A 19,488-nucleotide genomic window follows, 5' to 3' on the forward strand; every position below is an offset into this window, starting at 1 on the left:
GGGAGGCAGAGGTTGCAGGGAGCTGAGATTGCGCCACTACACTCCAGCCTGGGCAACAGAGCAAGACTCTGTATTAAAAAAAAAAAAAGAGGCCGGGCGCAGTGGCTCAAGCCTGTAATCCCAGCACTTTGGGAGGCCGAGATGGGCGGATCACGAGGTCAGGAGATCGAGACCATCCTGGCTAACACGGTGAAACCCTGTCTCTACTAAAAAAATACAAAAAACTAGCCAGGCGTGGTGGTGGGCGCCTGTAGTCCCAGCTACTCGGGAGGCTGAGGCAGGAGAATGGCATAAACCCGGGAGGCGGAGCTTGCAGTGAGCTGAGATCCGGCCACTGCACTCCAGCCTGGGTGACAGAGTGAGATTCTATCTCAAAAAAAAAAAAAAAAAAAAAAAAAGAAAGAAAGAAAGAAAAAAAAAGTAAAATGATTCTTAACTATCTCTTTACCATTTCTTTCACGTGTATGAATCAAAAGTGAAAGCAGCATTTTCCAAAACAGCAATACTAAGTTATTACTTTTTTCATTTTATTTTTCTGCTCCACAGGAGGTTTCTGTAAGTTATGACTTCTATGAATTCTTGATTTACCTTTACTTTTACTGAGGAGACCCTGTTAAGTCAACCATGCATGTTAATTGATTCGTTTTTCTTTCGAGACGGAGTTTTTGCTCGTTGCCCAGGCTGGAATGCAATGGCATGATCTCGGCTCACAGAAACCTCTGCCTCCCCAGTTCAAGCAATCCTCCTGTCTCAGCCTCCCGAATAGCTAGGATTACAGGCACGTGCCACCACGCCTGGGTATTTTTGTATTTTTAGTAGAAACAGGGTTTCTCCATGTTGGCCAGGCTGGTCTCAAACTTCCGACCTCAGGTGATCTGCCGGCCTCAGTCTCCCAAAGTGCTAGGGTTTCAGGTTTGAACAACCATGCCCAGCCCAACTGAGTTGTTTTTCTAAGCAGTGGTAATTCACATTCTCATCCCTTCTGTTATGACCAAGGTCATGCAAAAAAATACCAGGATAAGACAGATTGCCAGGCCTGGTGCAGTGGCTCATGCCTGTAATTCCAGCATTTTGGGAGGCCGAGGCGGGTGGATCACCTGAGGTCAGGAGTTGGAGACCAGCCTGGCCAACATGGTGAAACCCCATCTCTACTAAAAATACAAAAAATTAGCCAGTCGTGGTGGTGGGTGCCTGTAATCCCTGTTACTCGGGCTGAGGCAGGAGAATTGCTTCAACTCGGGAGGCAGAGGTTGTTGTAGTGTGCCGAGATCATGCCACTGTCCTCCAGCGTGGGCAACAAGAGTGAAACTCCATTGCAAACAAAACAAAACAAAAACAGACAAATTGCCTATGTAACCTATACTGGTCCTCAGAGGATTTTTTTTTTTTTTTTGAGACAGAGGGGCATTGTCTCCCGGGTTGGAGTGCAGTGGCATGACCTAGGGCTCATCGCAACCTCCGCCTCCTGGGTTCAAGCGATTCTCCTGCCTCAATCACCCGAGCAGCTGGATTACAGGCGCCCACCACCACGTCCAGCTAATTTTTTGTATTTTTAGTAGAGACGGGGGTTTCACCATGTTGGCCAGGCTGATCTTGAACTTCTGACCTCGTGATTCGCCTGCCTCAGCCTCCCAAAGTGCTGGGATTACAGGCGTGAGCCACCCTGCCTGGCCCCTTCGGAGGATTTTTAATAAACTGGCCCGCATTTACTCTTTAGTTAAAAGCAAGAAATTGGCTGGGCATGGTGGCTCATGTCTGTAATCTCAGCACTTCAGGAGGCCAAGGCGGGCGGATAACCTGAGGTCGGGAGTTCAATAACAGCCTGACTAACATGGAAAAACCCCATCTCTACTAAAAATACAAAATTATCTGGGTGTGCTGGCAAATGCTTGTAATCCCAGCTACTCAGGAGGCTGAGGCAGGAGAATCGCTTGAACCCGGGAGGCGGAGGTTGCGGTGAGCCAAGATCGCGCATTGCACTCTAGCCTGGGCAACAAGAGTGAAACTCCATCTCAAAAAAAAAAAAAAAAAAAAGGCAAGAAATCTACCTTCCAAGGACATTAAAAAAAAAGCAGCTAATTATTTGAAATAACCTTTAAATCCTTTTAGAGACTTAAAATCCTTTTAAAGATTTTAAACCCAAACTTTACAAAGGTTTGATTCCCTCTGGAAAGCCTCCTTTGCATTCTTCCTAGCTATAGTACCTCTATTCTCTCATAGAATACTTTCAGTTTTTATTGGTTTCCACAATTTGATAGGAAGCAATGACCAGCAACTCTATGCACTGTCCTCCGCTAAACACATGCAGGAAAAATGATGGTTTATGTAAATTCATCTTACTTAGCTCCACATCCCATGCTGGAAGTTACTTTCGAATATTCCACACCTATAGTTCAGGTAAACTTCCTTTGAGATTAAGCTCCTGGGCCCGACTCTGTGGTTTATGTATGTAATCCCAACACTTTGGAAGGCTGAGGTGGGATGATTCCCTGAGCCTAGGAGTTTGAGGTTAAAGTTAGCTACGAAGGCGCCACTGTACTCCAGCTTGGGTGACAGAGCAATACTTTATCCCTAATAGTAAAAATTTTTAAATCTGAAAAATTAAGACTTCACCTGAGCTGATAAATGGAGAGTTGAAAACAACAACAACAAACCTTATAACTGAGCTGGAGCCACTACATGCACACATGAAAAGGACTAACAGCCATAAAATAACACACAAAATCTGGAAGCTAATTTAGTGTAAAGGAAGAGTCTGTTGTTGCTTATTATAATACTTTCCCACTAAAGGTGTCCAATAAATTCTATCACCTTACGAGATGAGTTTTAAACTAAGTGTGTAATGAGAAAATAGGTAATTATTTTATTTTATTTTATTTATTTATTTTTTTGAGACGGAGTCTCGCTGTGTCGCCCAGGCTGGAGTGCAGTGGCCGGATCTCAGCTCACTGCAAGCTCCGCCTCCCGGGTTTACGCCATTCTCCTGCCTCAGCCTCCCGAGTAGCTGGGACTACAGGCGCCCGCCACCACGCCCAGCTAGTTTTTTGTATTTTTTAGTAGAGACGGGGTTTCACTGTGTTAGCCAGGATGGTCTCGATCTCCTGACCTCGTGATCCGCCCGTCTCGGCCTCCCAAAGTGCTGGGATTACAGGCTTGAGCCACCGCGCCCGGCGAAAATAGGTAATTTTTTAAAATCTTTTTTCTTTTGGGCTGTGGGGTGGTGAGAGAACAAAGAAATACTAAAAGTGAAACGCTACGCCGAATTGATCAAGCTAACTGGGAACTCACTGGAAAAGTGAAAACTGAGATGAATTAGTGATGAGCTCAAGAAGGTGGTTAGCCACTTACCCAGAGATTTACTTAATGAGAATGGATCGCAGGTTTCCACAGGTCGTTCCACCGACAGTAAGAAGACAGTCGTGAACCTTGGGTCCCTTTTTTCACTAGTCAACAGTCACCCTCACCTACACGCGGAGTACATATTTGGCACTCAACAAATCTTGATTGAATGAAACTCTACCTCACTCATACTGGCACCCAACCCCGGAGTTATGGCCCCCCAAATTACCTCCAAAACGCCTGACGACCTAACCCAAAGAGCAGAAAAAGTAGAGAGGAAACCTCTAGGGGTGGAGGGGATTCTCTGTCCAACAAGCAGGGGCCAACGGGGCCTAGACCAACCCAATTTCCCACAGAAAACTCAAAGGCCCACGGGATTGAACCGTGGCTAATCTCCTTCGACTTCCACGAAGCAGCAGCCAAGGGGACGCAGATCCATAGCCTCCCACCCGGGGGCGCTGAGAGATCTCGGGGTATCCCCCCCAAAAGTTAGTACCTGCGAAGCTGCGGCACAAAGTGTGGCTCCGGGCTCTCATTACGGAGGCCGGGACCTGGGACCGGCCAGCCGCGCCTCCTGGCTGAGGGTTCCGCGCTCCGGGGCTGCAGTGACCGTACACGTCGCCGATAGACACCTAAGGCTTCAGAAGCGTCCTGGCTCGCAGGCCCCAGACGTTTTGCTCTTAGGACTCCGCGAGTTGTCGCACCCACGTCGACTGGCGCTCTTCAGTGCTTCCCTTACTGGTTAAGCGGTCACTCCTGCCTTAAGCCCAGCAGCCGGTCGCTCTCCGGCGCCGCCATCGTTAGTGTTTGTTTTCATCCGCTTCGGTAATGGCCGGGGGCGGGGGGGTGGAAGAGGGCTATGGGGGAAATCCAGATGCCTAACCTTAGTCGCACTTTCGCTACAGTAAGGATGCCCTATTTATTCTTTTAGTCCTCAAAATATCCATGAAAGTTGATTTTCTTTCCACGTAAGCTTTGTTCTCTAATCTTTCTAAGCGACTCAAGATAAAATAAAGACGGAAGGGGGTGTTTGAGAGAGAGAGACCGTTCGGGTGATGTGTGGAATATGCGGGGACGAACCGCAGGTCGCGGTGGCAGCGGCAGTGAGGACGCGGCGTGGGGCGGGCCCTGACGCGGAAGGGGCGGTGCCGCTGTTGCGCGCCGTGGCGGCCTGTGTGCAGTAGCCGGTTCCGGAGGAGGGTCCAACCCGGCTAGGTGGGTGGGGAGTGTGGCTGTTAACCTGGCAGCCGCGGAGAGGTGGGTGACGGGTCTGGGCTAACTGAGTGGCCGGCGCAATCAGACTTTGACATCCGTTTTTAGGGTGCCCTTTAAAAGTGGCGGAGTCGCCTCCCAAACCTGGTTCGGCCAGCCTCTTTTTAGCTCCCGACTTCCAATGTGCCTGGTCTTCCCTACTTCCTGGCCCTCAGCTTCACGATTTGGAGTTCTTGGAGTGAGGGAAAAGCCTTTTGTTACAGCACACAGTGTACATCCATAAGGCTGGGTTGTGGACCTTGTTGTTGGTTTTTTTTTTTTGGCCCCTTCTTTTCTTGTTAGACTGGTTTGAGCACCCCAGCATTTGTCCTGTACTTATCAGGTAGAACCAGAAGTTTTTGGATAATGAAACCCGTGACCAATTCTTACCCAAGGTGGTTATGACATATGCCAGCTGCTTCTTGGCCTATATAGTTAGGAGCTGACCTCTTTTACCTTGTGAATAATTGTCATCACCTCCATTATTCTTTTGGTGTTCTCAATTGAAATGCCAGGCATTAAATGAGCCACAAAGGTTAAATTCCCATTATCCTTCAATCAGAGCAAGCCTGTCGTGCAGCCATGAGTTAGTGGAGAAAAATCCAGAGTTGTAAGTACAGTAGGTTTTGCCTCAACAAAATGGAAATTTGCAGAAAAGGAGCTGCTCCAGCCTTTGAGTCACTTTAAAGTCTTTGGTAGGTTTCTAATGTTTTTTCTTTTAACATTTACAGAGAGAAGATTATAAATGGCAGAGCCATTTAACTGTGGTTAGCTGTTGGATTCTGATACTTTCTTAAAAATACCTTCTTGCACCAACATCTTCATTGGAAACAGTTCAGAAAAAGCAGAGAAGAGAGACAACTTTCACATTTACCATGGCTATACCAATAACAGTGCTTGACTGTGACCTCTTGCTGTATGGCCGTGGTCACCGGACATTGGACCGTTTTAAGCTGGATGATGTGTCTGATGAATACTTGATGTCCATGTATGGGTTTCCGCGACAGTTCATTTATTACTTGGTGGAGCTCTTGGGGGCGAATCTTTCTAGGCCTACTCAGCGATCCAGGGCTATTAGCCCAGAGACACAGATCCTTGCAGCATTGGGTTTTTATACCTCAGGTTCCTTCCAGACTCGAATGGGAGATGCCATTGGAATCAGTCAGGCGTCTATGAGTCGTTGTGTTGCCAATGTCACCGAAGCACTTGTGGAAAGGGCCTCACAGTTCATTCGCTTTCCAGCTGATGAAGCCTCCCTACAGGCTCTGAAGGATGAATTCTATGGGTTGGCAGGGATGCCAGGGGTGATGGGGATAGTTGACTGTATCCATGTGGCCATCAAGGCACCAAATGCTGAAGACCTCTCCTATGTGAACCGAAAAGGCCTGCATTCTTTAAACTGCCTGATGGTATGTGACATTAGAGGGGCACTAATGACCGTGGAGACAAACTGGCCAGGCAGCCTACAGGACTGCGCCGTGCTGCAGCAGTCTTCCCTCAGTAGTCAATTTGAAGCTGGTATGCACAAAGATAGCTGGCTTCTGGGTAAGTTTGCAAGTGTGAATTTTCATTTTGTTTGGAGGCATAGAAAAGTTATGTAGGCCGGGGGCAGTAGTTCACACAGCCCCAGCACTTTGGGAGGCTGAGGTGGTGGATCACCTGAGGTCAAGAGTTGGAAAGCAGCCTGGCCAACATGGTGAAACTTCGTCTCTACTGAAAATACAAAATTGTCTGAGCATGGTGGCAGGCGCCTTTAGTCCTAGCTACTTGGGAGGCTGAGGCGGGACAATCGCCTGAACCCAGGATGCAGAGGTTGCAGTGAGCCGAGATGGCACCATTGCACCCCCGCCTGGGCAACAGAGCAAAAAGTGCATCTCAAAAAAAAAAAAGAAAAGTGGCTGAGTGGGTAGCTCATGCCTGTAATCCCAGCAGTTTGGGAGGCCGAGGTAGGCAGATCACCTGAGGTTGGGAGTTCAAGACCAGCCTGACCAACATAGAGAAACCCTGTCTATACTAAAAATACAAAATTAACTGGCCGTGGTGGCGCATGCCTGCAATCCCAACCACTCTGGAGGCTGAGGCAGGAGAATCGCTTGAACCCAGGAGGCAGAGGTTGCAGTGAGCCGAGATCGCGCCAGTGCGCTCCAGCTTGGGCAACAAGAGCGAAACCCTGTCTCAAAAAAAAATAAAAAGAAAAATTATGTAGTGGAGTAGAATGAGATATGGGAGTCTGTAGAGCTGAATCTCAGTCCTGTCACTTTTTTATGAGACCTCAGGTGAGAATTTTCTTAGCCTTAATTTTTTAAAAATCAACATTTAATAGACACTATTAAAACTTTAAAGCATACTATTAGAGCCAGCACAGTGGCACGAACTAGTACAACTGGTAATTGTAATTCCAACTACCGGGGAGGCTAAGGCAAGAGGATCACTTGAGCCTGGACCTTGAGACCAGCCTGAGCAAGATAGCAAGATGCTGTCTCCAAAACAATTAAACATTTTTTTCTTATTTTATTTTAATTTTTTTATTTTGTGTAGAGTCAGAGTCTCACTATGTTGACCAGACTAGTCTTGAGCTCCTGGCCTCAAGCTATCCTCCCATTTCGGCCTCTCAAAGCTCTGGGAATGTGACTGTGAGCCACCACACCCAAAGTAAAAAATATTATTATTATTATTATTTTTTTTTTTTTTTTTTTTTGAGACGGAGTCTCGCAGTCGCCCAGGCTGGAGTGCAGTGGCCGGATCTCAGCTCACTGCAAGCTCCGCCTCCCGGGTTTACGCCATTCTCCTGCCTCAGCCTCCCGAGTAGCTGGGACTACAGGCGCCCGCCAACTCGCCCGGCTAGTTTTTTTCTATTTTTTAGTAGAGACGGGGTTTCGCCGTGTTAGCTAGGATGGTCTCGATCTCCTGACCTCGCGATCCACCCGTCTCGGCCTCCCAAAGTGCTGGGATTACAGGCTTGAGCCACCGCGCCCGGCCTATTATTATTATTTTTTGAGACAGAGTTTTGCTCTTGTTGCCCAGGCTGGAGTGCAATGACGCGATCTCGGCTCACCGCAACCTCCGCCTCCTAGGTTCAAGCAATTCTCCTGCCTCAGCCTCCTGAGTAGCTGGGATTATAGGCATGCACCACCACGCCCAGCTAATTTTGTATTTTTGGTAGAGATGGGTTTCACCATGTTGGTCAGGCTAGTCTCTAACTCCCAACCTCAGGTAATCTGCCCATCTCAGCCTCCCAAAGTGCTGGGATTACAGGCGTAAGCCACTGTGCCCAGCCAAAAATACATATATATTAACAAATGTATTTTATGTTATTTCACCCAGCTCTTCTACTCCTAAGAATTTATCTTACAGGTATAGATTTATACATATGCAAAACAAAATTGCATACAAGAATTTTTATTGCAAACAATAGCTGCAGCAACAAAAACAACCTTACAAAAACAATCCTGTCTGGGTGCGGTGGCTCCTGCCCGTAATCTCAGCACTTTGGGAAGTCAAGGTGAGAGGGTCACTTGAATCCAGGAGCTCGAGATCAGCCTGGGCAACAAAGTGAGACAGTGTCTTTCAGAAAAGTAATAATATAAATAAGTAAACAAATAAATAAAACAATCCCCTGAAATAAAGCCAAAATACTGCTGGACACGATGGCTCACGCCTATAATCCCCACACTGTGGGAGGCCATGGAGGGCGTATCACCTGAGGTCAGGCGTTCAAGACCAGCTTGGCCAACATAGTGAAACCCCTCCTCTACTAAAAATACAAAAATTACCAGGGCGTGGTGGCACACGTCTGTAATCCCAGCTGCTCAGGAGGCTGAGGTAGGAGAATTGCTTGAACCTGGGAGGTGGAGGTTGCAGTGAGCCGAGATCATGCCACTGCACTCCAGCCTAGGCAACAGAGCCAGACTCCGTCTCAAAAAAAAAAAAAAAAAGCCAACATACTTATCAGGATTGTCCAGAATTGTTTAAGTATTGTACATCCATACAATTGAGCCTTATCTGGCTCTGTTAATTGTCTGTAAAATGATTAATCTGACACCAACCACAGTAATATCTATTGTGAGGATTAGGTAATATATATGAGAGTTCCCTATAAAGTATTGTACAGATACACAAATGTGGCTGGGCGTGATGGCTTATGCCTGTAATCCCAGCACTTTGGGAGACCAAAGCGGTGGATCATCTGAGGTCAAGAGTTGGAGTTCAAAACCAGCCTGGCCAACGTGTTCAAACCCCTTCTCTACTAAAAACACAAAATTTAGCCGGGCCTGGTGGCACATACTTGTAGTCCCAGCTACTTGGGAGGCTGAGGCAGGAGAATTGCTTGAGCCCAGGAGGCGGAGGTTGCAGTGAGCTGAGATCTCACCACTGCACTCCAGCCTGGGCGGTGGAGCAAGACTCCATCTCAAAAAAAAAAAAAAAAAAAGGCCAGGTCAGTGGCTCATGCCTGTAATCCCAGCACTTTCGGAGGCCGAGGCAGGCGGATCACCTGATGTCAGGAGTTCAAGACCAGCCTGGCCAAAATGGTGTGAAACCCCTTCTCTACTAAAAATACAAAAAATTAGCTGGGCGTGGTGGCAGGGGTCTATAATCTCAGCTACTTGGGAGGCTGAGGCAGGTGAATTGCTGGAACCCGGGAGGCAGAGGTTACAGTGAGTCGAGATCATACCATTGCACTCCAACCTGGGCAACAAGAACGAAACTCCATCTAAAAAAAAAAAAAGCAAGAAATTATTTTTGCGTTATTGATTGTCACTGTGATATCTGCATAAAAATGATAGTAGACAATGCATGTACACAATTCTTATGGTATCAACTTACTTCACAGACCTGCCCGAGTTCCATTGGAAAGACTGGCTTACTGTTATGAGTAGGACAAGAATCTATTCAACAGTAAGCAGTGTGAACCAAGGTGACTGTATAGCTTTGAGGAGTGCAGTTAGTAGTGATAAAACCCTTGAACCCAGCAGCTTAGTTTTTTGGGTTGTTTTTTTTTTATGTGCTACTTTTATGTGAGCATCAGGACAAGGGTTATCTTGTATACAACATATGAGAGATGAAAGCTATGTGAAGGATTGGAAGACTTCTCTAACTTTTGTTTTTTTGAGATTGGGTCTTGTTATGTTGCCTAGGCTAGTCTCGAACTCCTGGCCTCAAGCAATCCTCTGGCCTCAGCCCAGGCTCATAGTACCAGTAGCTGGTATCACAGACATACACCACCACACCCAACTAATCACAACCACTAATCATATCTACACTGCACATGCTCATAGCACAGTGCTTACTATGAGTTGATGCTCAAGAAATATTTCTCTTTAACATATTTACTAGCACTTTATAGAGAAACCTCCCATGTTCCAAGTGGGCGAAGACGACACTGATGGGTGTAGAGTTGCCAGGGTACCACGTGTAGTATCTTGGAGCTTAGTGAATTTCTTGATTTTTGCTTCTCCATACCATTTTTAGTGCGCCACCTTCTTGCTACTCTACTGGACCTTTATCTTAAACATACCTTTTGCCTATTTTGAGCTTTCAGATTTTATTTCAGACAACTCACACCAAGAAGTGTGGGAAAGTCTATTTTGCAATTGTCTCATCTGGCCGTTTCTTCTATAGCTGTGGGGCTACTTGGGTTCCAAGCTGATTTCTTATGAATCTCTTCACTTTGGTTCCCCCCAATTTTTTTTTTTTTTTTTTTTGGTGACAGGGTCTCACTCTGTCACCCAGGCTGGAGTGCAGTGGTGTGATTATGACTCACTGCAGCCTTGACCTCCTGGACTCAATTTATCCTCCTACCTCAGCCTACTGAGTAGCTGGGACTACAGATGCATACCACCATGTGGGGCTAATTTTTGTATTTTTGGTAAATTTGGTGTTTTGTCATGCTGCCCAGGCTGGTCTCGAACCCTTAGGCTCAAGCAGTTAGCCCACCTCGTACTCCCAAATTGCTGGAATTACAGGCATGAGCTACTGCACCCTGCCCAGTTCCCTAACTATTAAGCCAGCTAAAACTTAGCCCTTAGAATTTGACAGGCAATATTGTAAGCATTTTGCATCAGTTATATCACTTAATGCTTATAAAAACTCTTTAAGAGTTAAATAATAATATTAACATTTTTACAAAAGAAGAGACTGAGGCACATAACATTTAAATCCCTTGTGTTTCAGTGTTTAAATGAGATCATAGTACGAATTACTCGATTTGGCAAATATTCCTTGTAAGGACTTCAAGATCACGTAGGAGGTAGTGATTTTCTTTTTCTTCCCACCTTGGGATCCAAGATTCAGTTGGAATTATGGCTTTAAAGTAGTTTTTTACATTGCTTATAGTACATAATTGAAAATTAGTAAAAATTCTGATAAATAACTGCTGATTCCCCTCTCTACAGAAAGAGTAGGAGTGGGAAAAAAGGATACTGTAGCAACATTTAACAAATGTTTATTTTTTATATTTTTTTGAGATGGAGTCTCGCTCTGTCACCGAGGCTGGAGTGCAGTGGCGTGAGCTCGGCTCACTGCAAGCTCTGCCTCCCGGGTTCACACCATTCTCCTGCCTCAGCCTCCCGAGTAACTGGGACTACAGGTGCCCGCCACCACACCCAGCTAATTTTTTGTATTTTTAGTAGAAATGGGGTTTCACCGTGTTAGGCAGGATGGTCTGGATCTCCTGACCTCGTGATCCACCTGCCTCGGCCTCGCAAAGTGCTGGGATTACAGGTGTGAGCCACCGCGCCCGGCCTGTTTATTATATTATATATATACACATACATTTTTGAGACAGGGTCTCACTCTGTCACCCATGCTGGAGTGCACTGGCATGATTACAACTCATTGAAGCCTTGACCTCCTGGGCTCAGTTGATCCTCCCACATCAGTCTACCAAGTAGTTGGGAGCATAGGTGCTTGCCATCATGCCTGACTAATTTTTTTATTTTTTTTTTTGAGGCGGAGTCTCGCTCTGTCGCCCAGGCTGGAGTGCAGTGGCCGGATCTCAGCTCACTGCAAGCTCCGCCTCCCGGGTTCACGCCATTCTCCTGCCTCAGCCTCCCGAGTAGCTGGGACCACAGGCGCCCGCCACCTCGCCCGGCTAGTTTTTTGTATTTTTTTAGTAGAGACGGGGTTTCACGGTGTTAGCCAGGATGGTCTCGATCTCCTGACCTCATGATCCGCCCGTCTCGGCCTCCCAAAGTGCTGGGATTACAGGCTTGAGCCACCGCGCCCGGCCTCTGACTAATTTTTTAAAAATTTTTTGGCTGGGCACTGTGGGTCATGCCTGTAATCCCAGCACTTTGGGAGGCCAAAGCAGGCGGATCACCTAAGGTCAGGAGTTTGAGACCAGCCTGGCCAACATGGTGAAACCCTGTCTCTACCAAAAATACAAAAATTACCCAGGCATGGTGGTGGGCACCTGTAATCCTAGCTACTCAGGAGGCTGAGGCAGGAGAATCGCTTGAACCCGGGAGGTGGAGGTTGCAGTGAGCCGAGATTGCACCATTGCACTGTAGCCTGGGCAATGAGTGAGACTTACTCTCAAAAAAGTAAGAGTCCGGGTCTCACTGTGTTGACCAGGCAGGTCTCAAACTCCTGAGCTCAGCTGGTCCACCTCAGCCTCCCAAAGTGCTGGGATTACAGATATGAGCCACTGTGTCTGGTCAGCAAGTATTTATTAAAGCTAGTTTTGGTATGAGGCACTAAGAAAGCTTCGAATATACCTGTGGAAGTTGAAGATGTAGAAACTGATTTCCTTAGGCTGGGCGTGGTGGCTCATGCCTGTAATCCCAGCATTTTGGGAGGCCGAGGTGGGTGGATCACTTGAGGTCAGGACTCCTCTGGTCAACATGGTGAAATCCCGTCTCTACTAAATATACAAAAATTAGCCGGGCGTGGTGGCATGAGCCTGTGATTCCAGCTACTCAGGAGGCTGATGCAGGAGAATTACTTGATCCTGGTAGATGGAGGTTGCAGTGAGCGGAAATCGTGCCTCTGCATTCCAGTCTGGATGACCCGGTGAGACTCCATCTTAAAAAAAAAAAAAAAAAAGGTGGCTCACACCTGTGATCCCAGCACTTTGGGAGGCCGAGGCAGGTGGATAATGAGGTCAGGAGTTCAAGATAAGCCTGGCCAAGATGGTGAAACCCCATCTCTACTAAAAGTAGGAAAATTAGCCTGGTGCTAATTTTAGCCAGGTGCTAAATCCCAGCAATTTTGGAGGCTGAGGCAGGCGGATCACCTGAGGTCAGAAGTTTGAGACCAGCCTGGCCAAGATGGTGAAATCCCATCTCTACTAAAAATACAAAAATTAGCCAAGTTTGGTGGCACGCGCCTATAATCCCAGCTACTCGGGAGGCTGAGGCAGGAGAATCGCTTGAACCTGGGAGGCGGAGGTTGCAGTGAGCTGAGATCACGCCATTGCACTCCAGCTTGGGGGACAACAGTGAAACTTTGTCTCGGAAAAAAAAAAAAAATTATCAGGCGGGGTGGCTCAAGCCTGTAATCCTAACACTTTGGGAGGCGGAGACAGGCAGGTCACCTGAGGTTGGGAGTTCAAGACCAGCCTGGCCAACATGGTGAAACCATGTCTCTACTAAAAATACAAAATTAGCTGGGCATGGTGGTGCATGCCTGTAATCCCAGCTACTCGGGCAGCTGAGGCAGGAGAATTGCTTGAACCCGGGAGGGGGAGGTTGCAGTGAACCGAGATTCTACGACTGTACTCCAGCCTGGGCTCAAAAAAAAATTTTTTTTTTAAATTGCCAGGCATGGTGACGTGTGCCTGTAGTCCCAGCTTACTTAGGAGGCTGACTTGGGAGGATCACTTGAGCCCAGAAGTTCAAAACTGCAGTGAGATATGATCGTGCCATTGCACTCCAGTCTGGGCAACAGAGAGAGACCTTGAATAATTCATATGAATAGACAGATTTGGAAAACGCTGGTCTCTAGAGGTTGTGTGGACAATGGGAGTAATTATGGGAAGATTGGCAGGATTATAAGGAATGACAAGATGTTAACGAAAGAGAGAATAGATGGCTAATTGTATTTTTGTCGTCGTCGTTTTTTTTTGAGACGGAGTTTCGCTCTTGTTGCCCAGGCTGCGGTGCAACGGAGTGATCTCGGCTCACTGCAACCTATGCCTCCTGGATTCAAGCAATTCTCCTGCCTCAGCCTCCTGAGTAGCTGAGATTACAGGTGCCCGCCACCACGCCCGGCTAATTTTTGTGTTTTAGTAGAGATGGGGCTTCACCATGTTGGTCAGGCTGGTCTCAAACTCCTGACCTCAGGTGATCCACCCACCATGGCCTCCCAAAGTGCTGGGATTACAGGTGTGAAGCCCTGCACCCGGCCACCTAATTGTATTTTAAGAAACAACCCTTAGGTTTGAGGAACAGTTCTAGATTTCTCAAACCTAGAACTAGCTGTGATCCTCCAGCCCTTTTTTTTTTTTTAGCATTATTTTTCCTACAATATTATCCATTCCTGTCCTCATTCTCATCTGTCCTTTCAGAATGCATTATCTAAATTCCCTTCTAAATATACCTATTCCTGCAAACAATTCAGCCTCAGTTCTTATTTCGTTAGCTCTTGGCCTAGTCCTATTAAGCAGCTTTGGGTAAGATCTGCCAGAATGCCTTGTGGATGACTGATCATATAAGCAATTGCAATCTGTTTAGCAATTCTGATCCTAATCCCCTCTTGAGTGTCTGTTTTCCAGTGGTGCTTGGTTTATAACCATTTAGTGAGGTAGAGCAATTTTACAAAAGGTCTCCTTTAGCATTTCCTGTGTATCTCCTCCGTTTAAGACTCATACCATTTCCTAGAGAAACTTTAACAAGTATCATTTAGCATCTCCAGGTTTCAGTATTCATCTTATATACTTACTTTATTCTCCTTTACAGCATTATACTCTTGTTTTATTATGCTCTTGTTTTAGTATTTGGAGTCTGAAATTAGCATTTAGTGACTAGGTCTTTCCTTTGCCTGACATATCAAAGGATGACAGACATATACTTTGATCTTCTCATTTGAAAAATGAGTTCAATATCTAACCTAGCAGAGTTGGGATTGCATAATAAGAGATAATCTTTTTTTTTTTGGAGACAGTCTCACCCTGTCGCCTAGGCTGGAGTGCAGTGGCGTGATCTTGGCTTACTGCAGCCTCCACCTCCCAGATTCAAGCAGTTCTACCTCAGCCTCCCAAGTAGCTAGGACTACAGGCATGCACCACCATGCCTGGCTGACTTTTGTATTTTTAGTAGAGATGGGGTTTTGCTATGTTCACCAGACTGGTCTCAAACTCCTGACCTCAGGTTATCCGCCTGCCTTAGCCTCCCAAAGTGCTGGAATTATGGGCATGAGCCACCATGCCCAGCCTGATAATCTTTAAAGAGTACCAGCTGGGTGTGGTGGTCATGCCTGTAATCTCAGCACCTTGGGAGGTGAAGCGGGTGGGAGTTCTCCTGAAGCGGGAGGAATGCTTGAGGCCAGGAGTTCAGGATCAGCCTAGCAACATAACAAGACCCTGTCTCTACAAAAAGTTTAAAAATTAGCTGGATGTTGTGGCATGCGCCTGTAATCCCAGCTACTCAGGAGGCTGTGTTGGGAAGATTGCTTGAGCTTAGGAGTTTGAGGTTGCAGTGAGCTATGATCATACCACTGCACTTCAGTGTGGGTGACAGAGTGAGACTCTGTCTCAAAAATATAAAACTAAACTAAACTAAATAAATATTGAAAATAAAGTTAGGCCAGGGTATGGTGGCTCACGATTGTAATCCCAGCACTTTGGGAGGCTGAAGGGAGCGGATCATCTGAGGTTGGGAGTTCGAGACCGGCCTGGCCAACATGGTGAACCCCCCCCCCCATCTCTACTAAAAATACCAAAATTAGCCAGTCACAGTGGCACGTGCCTGTAGTCCCAGCTACTCGGGAGGCTGAGGCAGGAGAATTGCTTGAACCTGGGAGGCAGAGATTGCAGTGAGCCGAGATTGTGCCACTGCACTGCAGCCTGGGTGACAGAGTGAGACTCCGTCTCAAAAAAAAGAAAAGAAAAAGACAAGAAAGCTAAAAAAAAAAAAAAAAAAACTACCAGCACAGTACATGCTACACAGTAGGCATTCAATGAGTCACGGATATTATTTTTCACTATTATTTATAGCATCAGTTTCTTAAATTCATTATTTAGTAGGGTTATGTTCAATGAAAAAAAAGGTTATGGCCAGGTGTAGTGTCTCACACCTGTAATCCCAGCACTTTGGGAAGCTGAAGGGGGTGGATCGCCTGAAATCAGGAGTTTGAGACCAGCCTGGCCTGCATAGTGAAACCCCGTCTCTACTAAAAATATAAAAATTAGCCGGGCGTGGTACAGGTGCCTGTAATCCCAGCTACTCAGGAAGCTGAGGCAGGAGAATTATTTGAACCTGGGAGGTGGAGGTTGCAGTGAGCTGAGATCATGCCATTGCACTCCAGCCTGGGCAACAGAGTGAGACTCTGTCTCAAAAAAAAAAAAAAGGGCTAGGCGCAGTAGCTCACGCCTGGAATCCTAGCACTTTGGGAGGCCAAGGCGGGCAGATCACGAGGTCAGGAGATCGAGACCAGCCTGGCCAAAATGGTGAAACCCTGTCTCTACTAAAAACACAAAAAATTAGCCGGACGTGGTGGCACGTGCCTGTAGTACCAGCTACTCAGGAGGCTGAGGCAGGAGAATTGCTTAAACCTGGGAGGCAGAGGTGGTCGTGAGCTGAGATTGCACCACTATACTCCAGCCTGGGCAACAGAGCAGATTCTGTCTAAAAAAAATAAAAATAAAAAGTTATATTTGGGAGGGGAAAAGTCAGCTAAACAGTAAATTTGAAAATTCTGTGAGACTTCTTAGGCCGGGCGCGGTGGCTCAAGCCTGTAATCCCAGCACTTTGGGAGGCCGAGACGGGTGGATCACGAGGTCAGGAGATCGAGACCCTCCTGGCTAACACGGTGAAACCCCGTCTCTACTAAAAATACAATTAGCCGGGCGAGGTGGCGGCACCTGTAGTCCCAGCTACTCGGGAGGCTGAGGCAGGAGAATGGCGGGAACCCGGGAGGCGGAGCTTGCAGTGAGCTGAGATCCGGCCACTGCACTCCAGCCTGGGCCACAGAGCAAGACTCTGTCTCAAAAAAAAAAAAAAAAAAAAAAAAGAGAGACTTCTTAGATATTTACAGTTAATCCATTTCTTAGAAATGTAAGCTCCTGCTAGGCGTCGTAATCCCAGGGCTTTGCAAGGTCGAGGTGGGTGGATTGCTTGGGCACAGGACTTAGAGACCAGCCTAGGTGACATCATGAGACCTCCTCTTTAGAAAACATTAAAAAAATTTGCCAGGCATGGTAGCACATGCCCGTGGTCCCAGATATTCGGAAGGCTGAGGTAGGAGGCTGGAAGGTTGAGGCTGCAGTGAACTGTTATCACTCCACTGCATTCCTGCCTGGGTGACAGAGCAAAACTCTGTCTCTAAAAAAATAAATGTAAGCGCCTAAAAGAAATGAGCCCTGTATGTTGGGAACAGTGCCTACCACTGTCTGAACAGTCCAGAACGATTTACTGAAATTGACGGTGGGGCTGGAACACAGTGGTATGCAAACTGGTACTCCAGGGGCTATTTGTCTCTCAAATTTCTAAGAGGTTTTGCCTCTGTGTGGGACATCTCATCTGCCAGATGTAGTGACAGTGAGTCAGGACAAGAAAACATTATATTAACATTGTGCTGTTGTATCAGGACATTGCACCCCAGTTTTTTGTTGTTGTTGTTTTGTTAGCACTTCCTGGGATCATTTGATAAAGAAGTCACTTAAGGAGAATGCCTTGTGTGTATTTTTTTTTTTTGAGACGGAGTCTTGCTCTGTCGCCCGGGCTGGAGTGCAGTGGCCGGCTCTCAGCTCACTGCAAGCTCCACCTCCCGGGTTCATGCCATTCTCCTGCCTCAGCCTCCCGAGTAGCTGGGACTACAGGCGCCCGCCACCTCGCCTGGCTAGTTTTTTTTGTATTTTTTAGTAGGGACAGGGTTTCACCGTGTTAGCCAGGATGGTCTCGATCTCCTGACCTCATGATCCTCCCGTCTCCGCCTCCCAAAGTGCTGGGATTACAGGCTTGAGCCACCGCGCCCGGCCGTGTGTATTTTTTTAATTGACTTCTGAATTCATTTGCTTATCACTATTACTATTTGCATGATTATATGTATGCTCTCTTTGTTCATGTGAAATCCTCTTACAAAGGCATGGTTCTAGTAATTGTGATATATAGGAAGGCAGAACACCTGAGTTCTGATCTCTGCCATAAGTGCTCGGACTTTTATCTTATTCTTCTCAGCGCTGGGAGAATAAATTACTATAGTCCATGAAATCCCCTGAAATCCCTTGGTAGTGCTTTTAGACTTGAAATTTTGAGGGTAAAGTTAAGACTTTCCCTCACAAGTGTTTGGGATCTCTCGGCTGAATTGTCTTTTTTCCTCTTTCATTCTTGCTCTTTAGAGATTTTGAAGATTGGCATGCTATTTGGTTTTATTTGGTTTCATTAAGCCTTTTATTAAATAACAATATTAGGAAAATGCAGGAATTTTATTTTATTTGAGATGGAGTTTTGCGCTTGTCGCCCGGATTGGAGTACAATGGCGTGATTTTGGCTCACTGCAACCTCCGCCTCCCATGTTGGTCAGGCTGGTCTTGAACTCCTGACCTCAGGTGGTGATCTACCCGCCTCAGCCTCCCAAAGTGCTGGGATTACAGGCGTGAGTCACCACGCCCATCCAAATGCAGGAATTTTATTTCCTCCAGTGCCTTCACCTCCTTTTTACATTCTTTCATATTTGGCTTCCTTTAGGTGCCAGCGTTTTTCTCTATGTCAATTTTTACCAACAATATTCTCAGCCAGAACTCGTGTCTTTCTGCTCCTGGCATTGGCATGATTTCTTTTTTCTGCTTGGTTTTTCTAGTGTGCTTTGGCACCAGAGGCTGTTGTATTTTCTTGTCCATTGTCAGTATATGTTTTCTGCATTTCGCTTCCTGTTTGTATTCCACTTATAGTCACTTATGATTTCTTTGGGTCTTCCCCACAGGTGACAGTTCCTTCTTTCTTCGAACCTGGCTCATGACCCCACTTCACATTCCTGAAACTCCAGCAGAATATCGCTATAATATGGCCCATTCTGCAACTCACAGTGTGATTGAGAAGACTTTCCGAACCCTCTGCTCCCGATTCCGCTGCCTGGATGGATCCAAGGGGGCGCTGCAGTACTCACCAGAGAAATCCAGCCACATCATCTTGGCCTGTTGTGTTCTCCACAACATCTCCCTGGAGCATGGGATGGATGTTTGGTCCTCTCCGATGACAGGACCCATGGAACAGCCCCCTGAAGAAGAGTATGAGCACATGGAGTCCCTGGACTTAGAGGCTGACCGTATTCGTCAGGAGTTAATGCTCACTCATTTTAGCTAATGTAGAAGGTGGAGAGGAGGGAGACTTCCCAGGAGTTGTGACAGACTTTCTTCCTCATCACCTTCTACACAGTTCCATCATCTAGCATGACTGAGTATTCAGATACTTGTCATAAACTGACATTTAATCTGTGTGTTTTGGTAAGGTTGGGGCTATGCCAGAATATCTTGATTCATTTGCAAATGCATTAAACCGAAACCAAGACAGCGGATACCTACTGTCCAGGGAACTCCAGGTTGAGTACCACTAATTTGAAAGCTCAGTGGTTGCAAACATTTATGATTGTGGCTACGAAGTCATAGTAAAGGTCAGGAGTTCAAGACCAGCCTGGCCAACATGGTGAGACCCTGTCGCTACTAAAAAGTGGCAGGTGCCTGTAATCCCAGCTGCTTGGGAGGCTGAGGCAGGATAATCGCTCGAACCTGGGAGGCAGAGGTTG

The 19,488-nt window shown here is 46.7% G+C and overlaps 2 protein-coding genes across 20 annotated transcripts in view; one reads left to right on the plus strand and one right to left on the minus strand.

Moving 5' to 3' along the window:
* ATG13 (autophagy related 13) overlaps positions 1-4,259 on the minus strand; it is a 67,152-nt gene extending 62,893 nt beyond the window's left edge. For 9 of the 16 annotated variants that reach the window (XR_004435744.1, XR_004435742.1, XR_004435743.1 and 6 more), the window contains exon 1: positions 3,836-4,205. The gene's annotated coding sequence lies outside the window, so the exon portion shown is untranslated. Of the gene's footprint in view, positions 1-3,348; positions 3,465-3,835 lie in introns of all 16 variants that reach the window. The other 7 variants (XM_033204882.1, XM_033204879.1, XM_033204888.1 and 4 more) reach the window with 5 other exon arrangements.
* Positions 4,260-4,446: 187 nt separating this feature from the next.
* On the plus strand, positions 4,447-19,260 carry HARBI1 (harbinger transposase derived 1). Of its 4 annotated transcripts, none has more exons than XM_033204900.1 (3): positions 4,447-4,822; positions 5,322-6,135; positions 18,670-19,260. In XM_033204900.1, exons 2-3 carry the CDS (start codon positions 5,466-5,468, stop codon positions 19,047-19,049), a joined length of 1,050 nt encoding a protein of 349 aa, XP_033060791.1. In that variant the 5' UTR covers positions 4,447-4,822; positions 5,322-5,465; the 3' UTR covers positions 19,050-19,260. The 4 variants fall into 4 exon arrangements, with proteins under 4 accessions (XP_033060791.1, XP_033060788.1, XP_033060789.1 ...); XM_033204897.1 differs by having other exon boundaries at positions 4,453-4,596; XM_033204898.1 differs by having other exon boundaries at positions 4,460-4,554.
* Positions 19,261-19,488: the final 228 nt, after the last annotated feature.

Source organism: Trachypithecus francoisi, unplaced genomic scaffold (genome assembly GCF_009764315.1).
Source record: "Trachypithecus francoisi isolate TF-2019V2 unplaced genomic scaffold, Tfra_2.0 Lachesis_group8, whole genome shotgun sequence".
Classification (NCBI taxonomy): domain Eukaryota; kingdom Metazoa; phylum Chordata; class Mammalia; order Primates; family Cercopithecidae; genus Trachypithecus; species Trachypithecus francoisi.

What these genes read in the sequence shown, in the direction of transcription:
- HARBI1 (XM_033204900.1), top strand. Translation starts at nt 5,466, where the DNA reads ATGGCTATACCAATAACAGTGCTTGACTGTGACCTCTTGCTGTATGGC. An exon ending in CAAAGATAGCTGGCTTCTGG is followed by an intron (nt 6,136 to 18,669) that starts GTAAGTTTGCAA and finishes TCTTCCCCACAG; the next exon opens with GTGACAGTTCCTTCTTTCTT.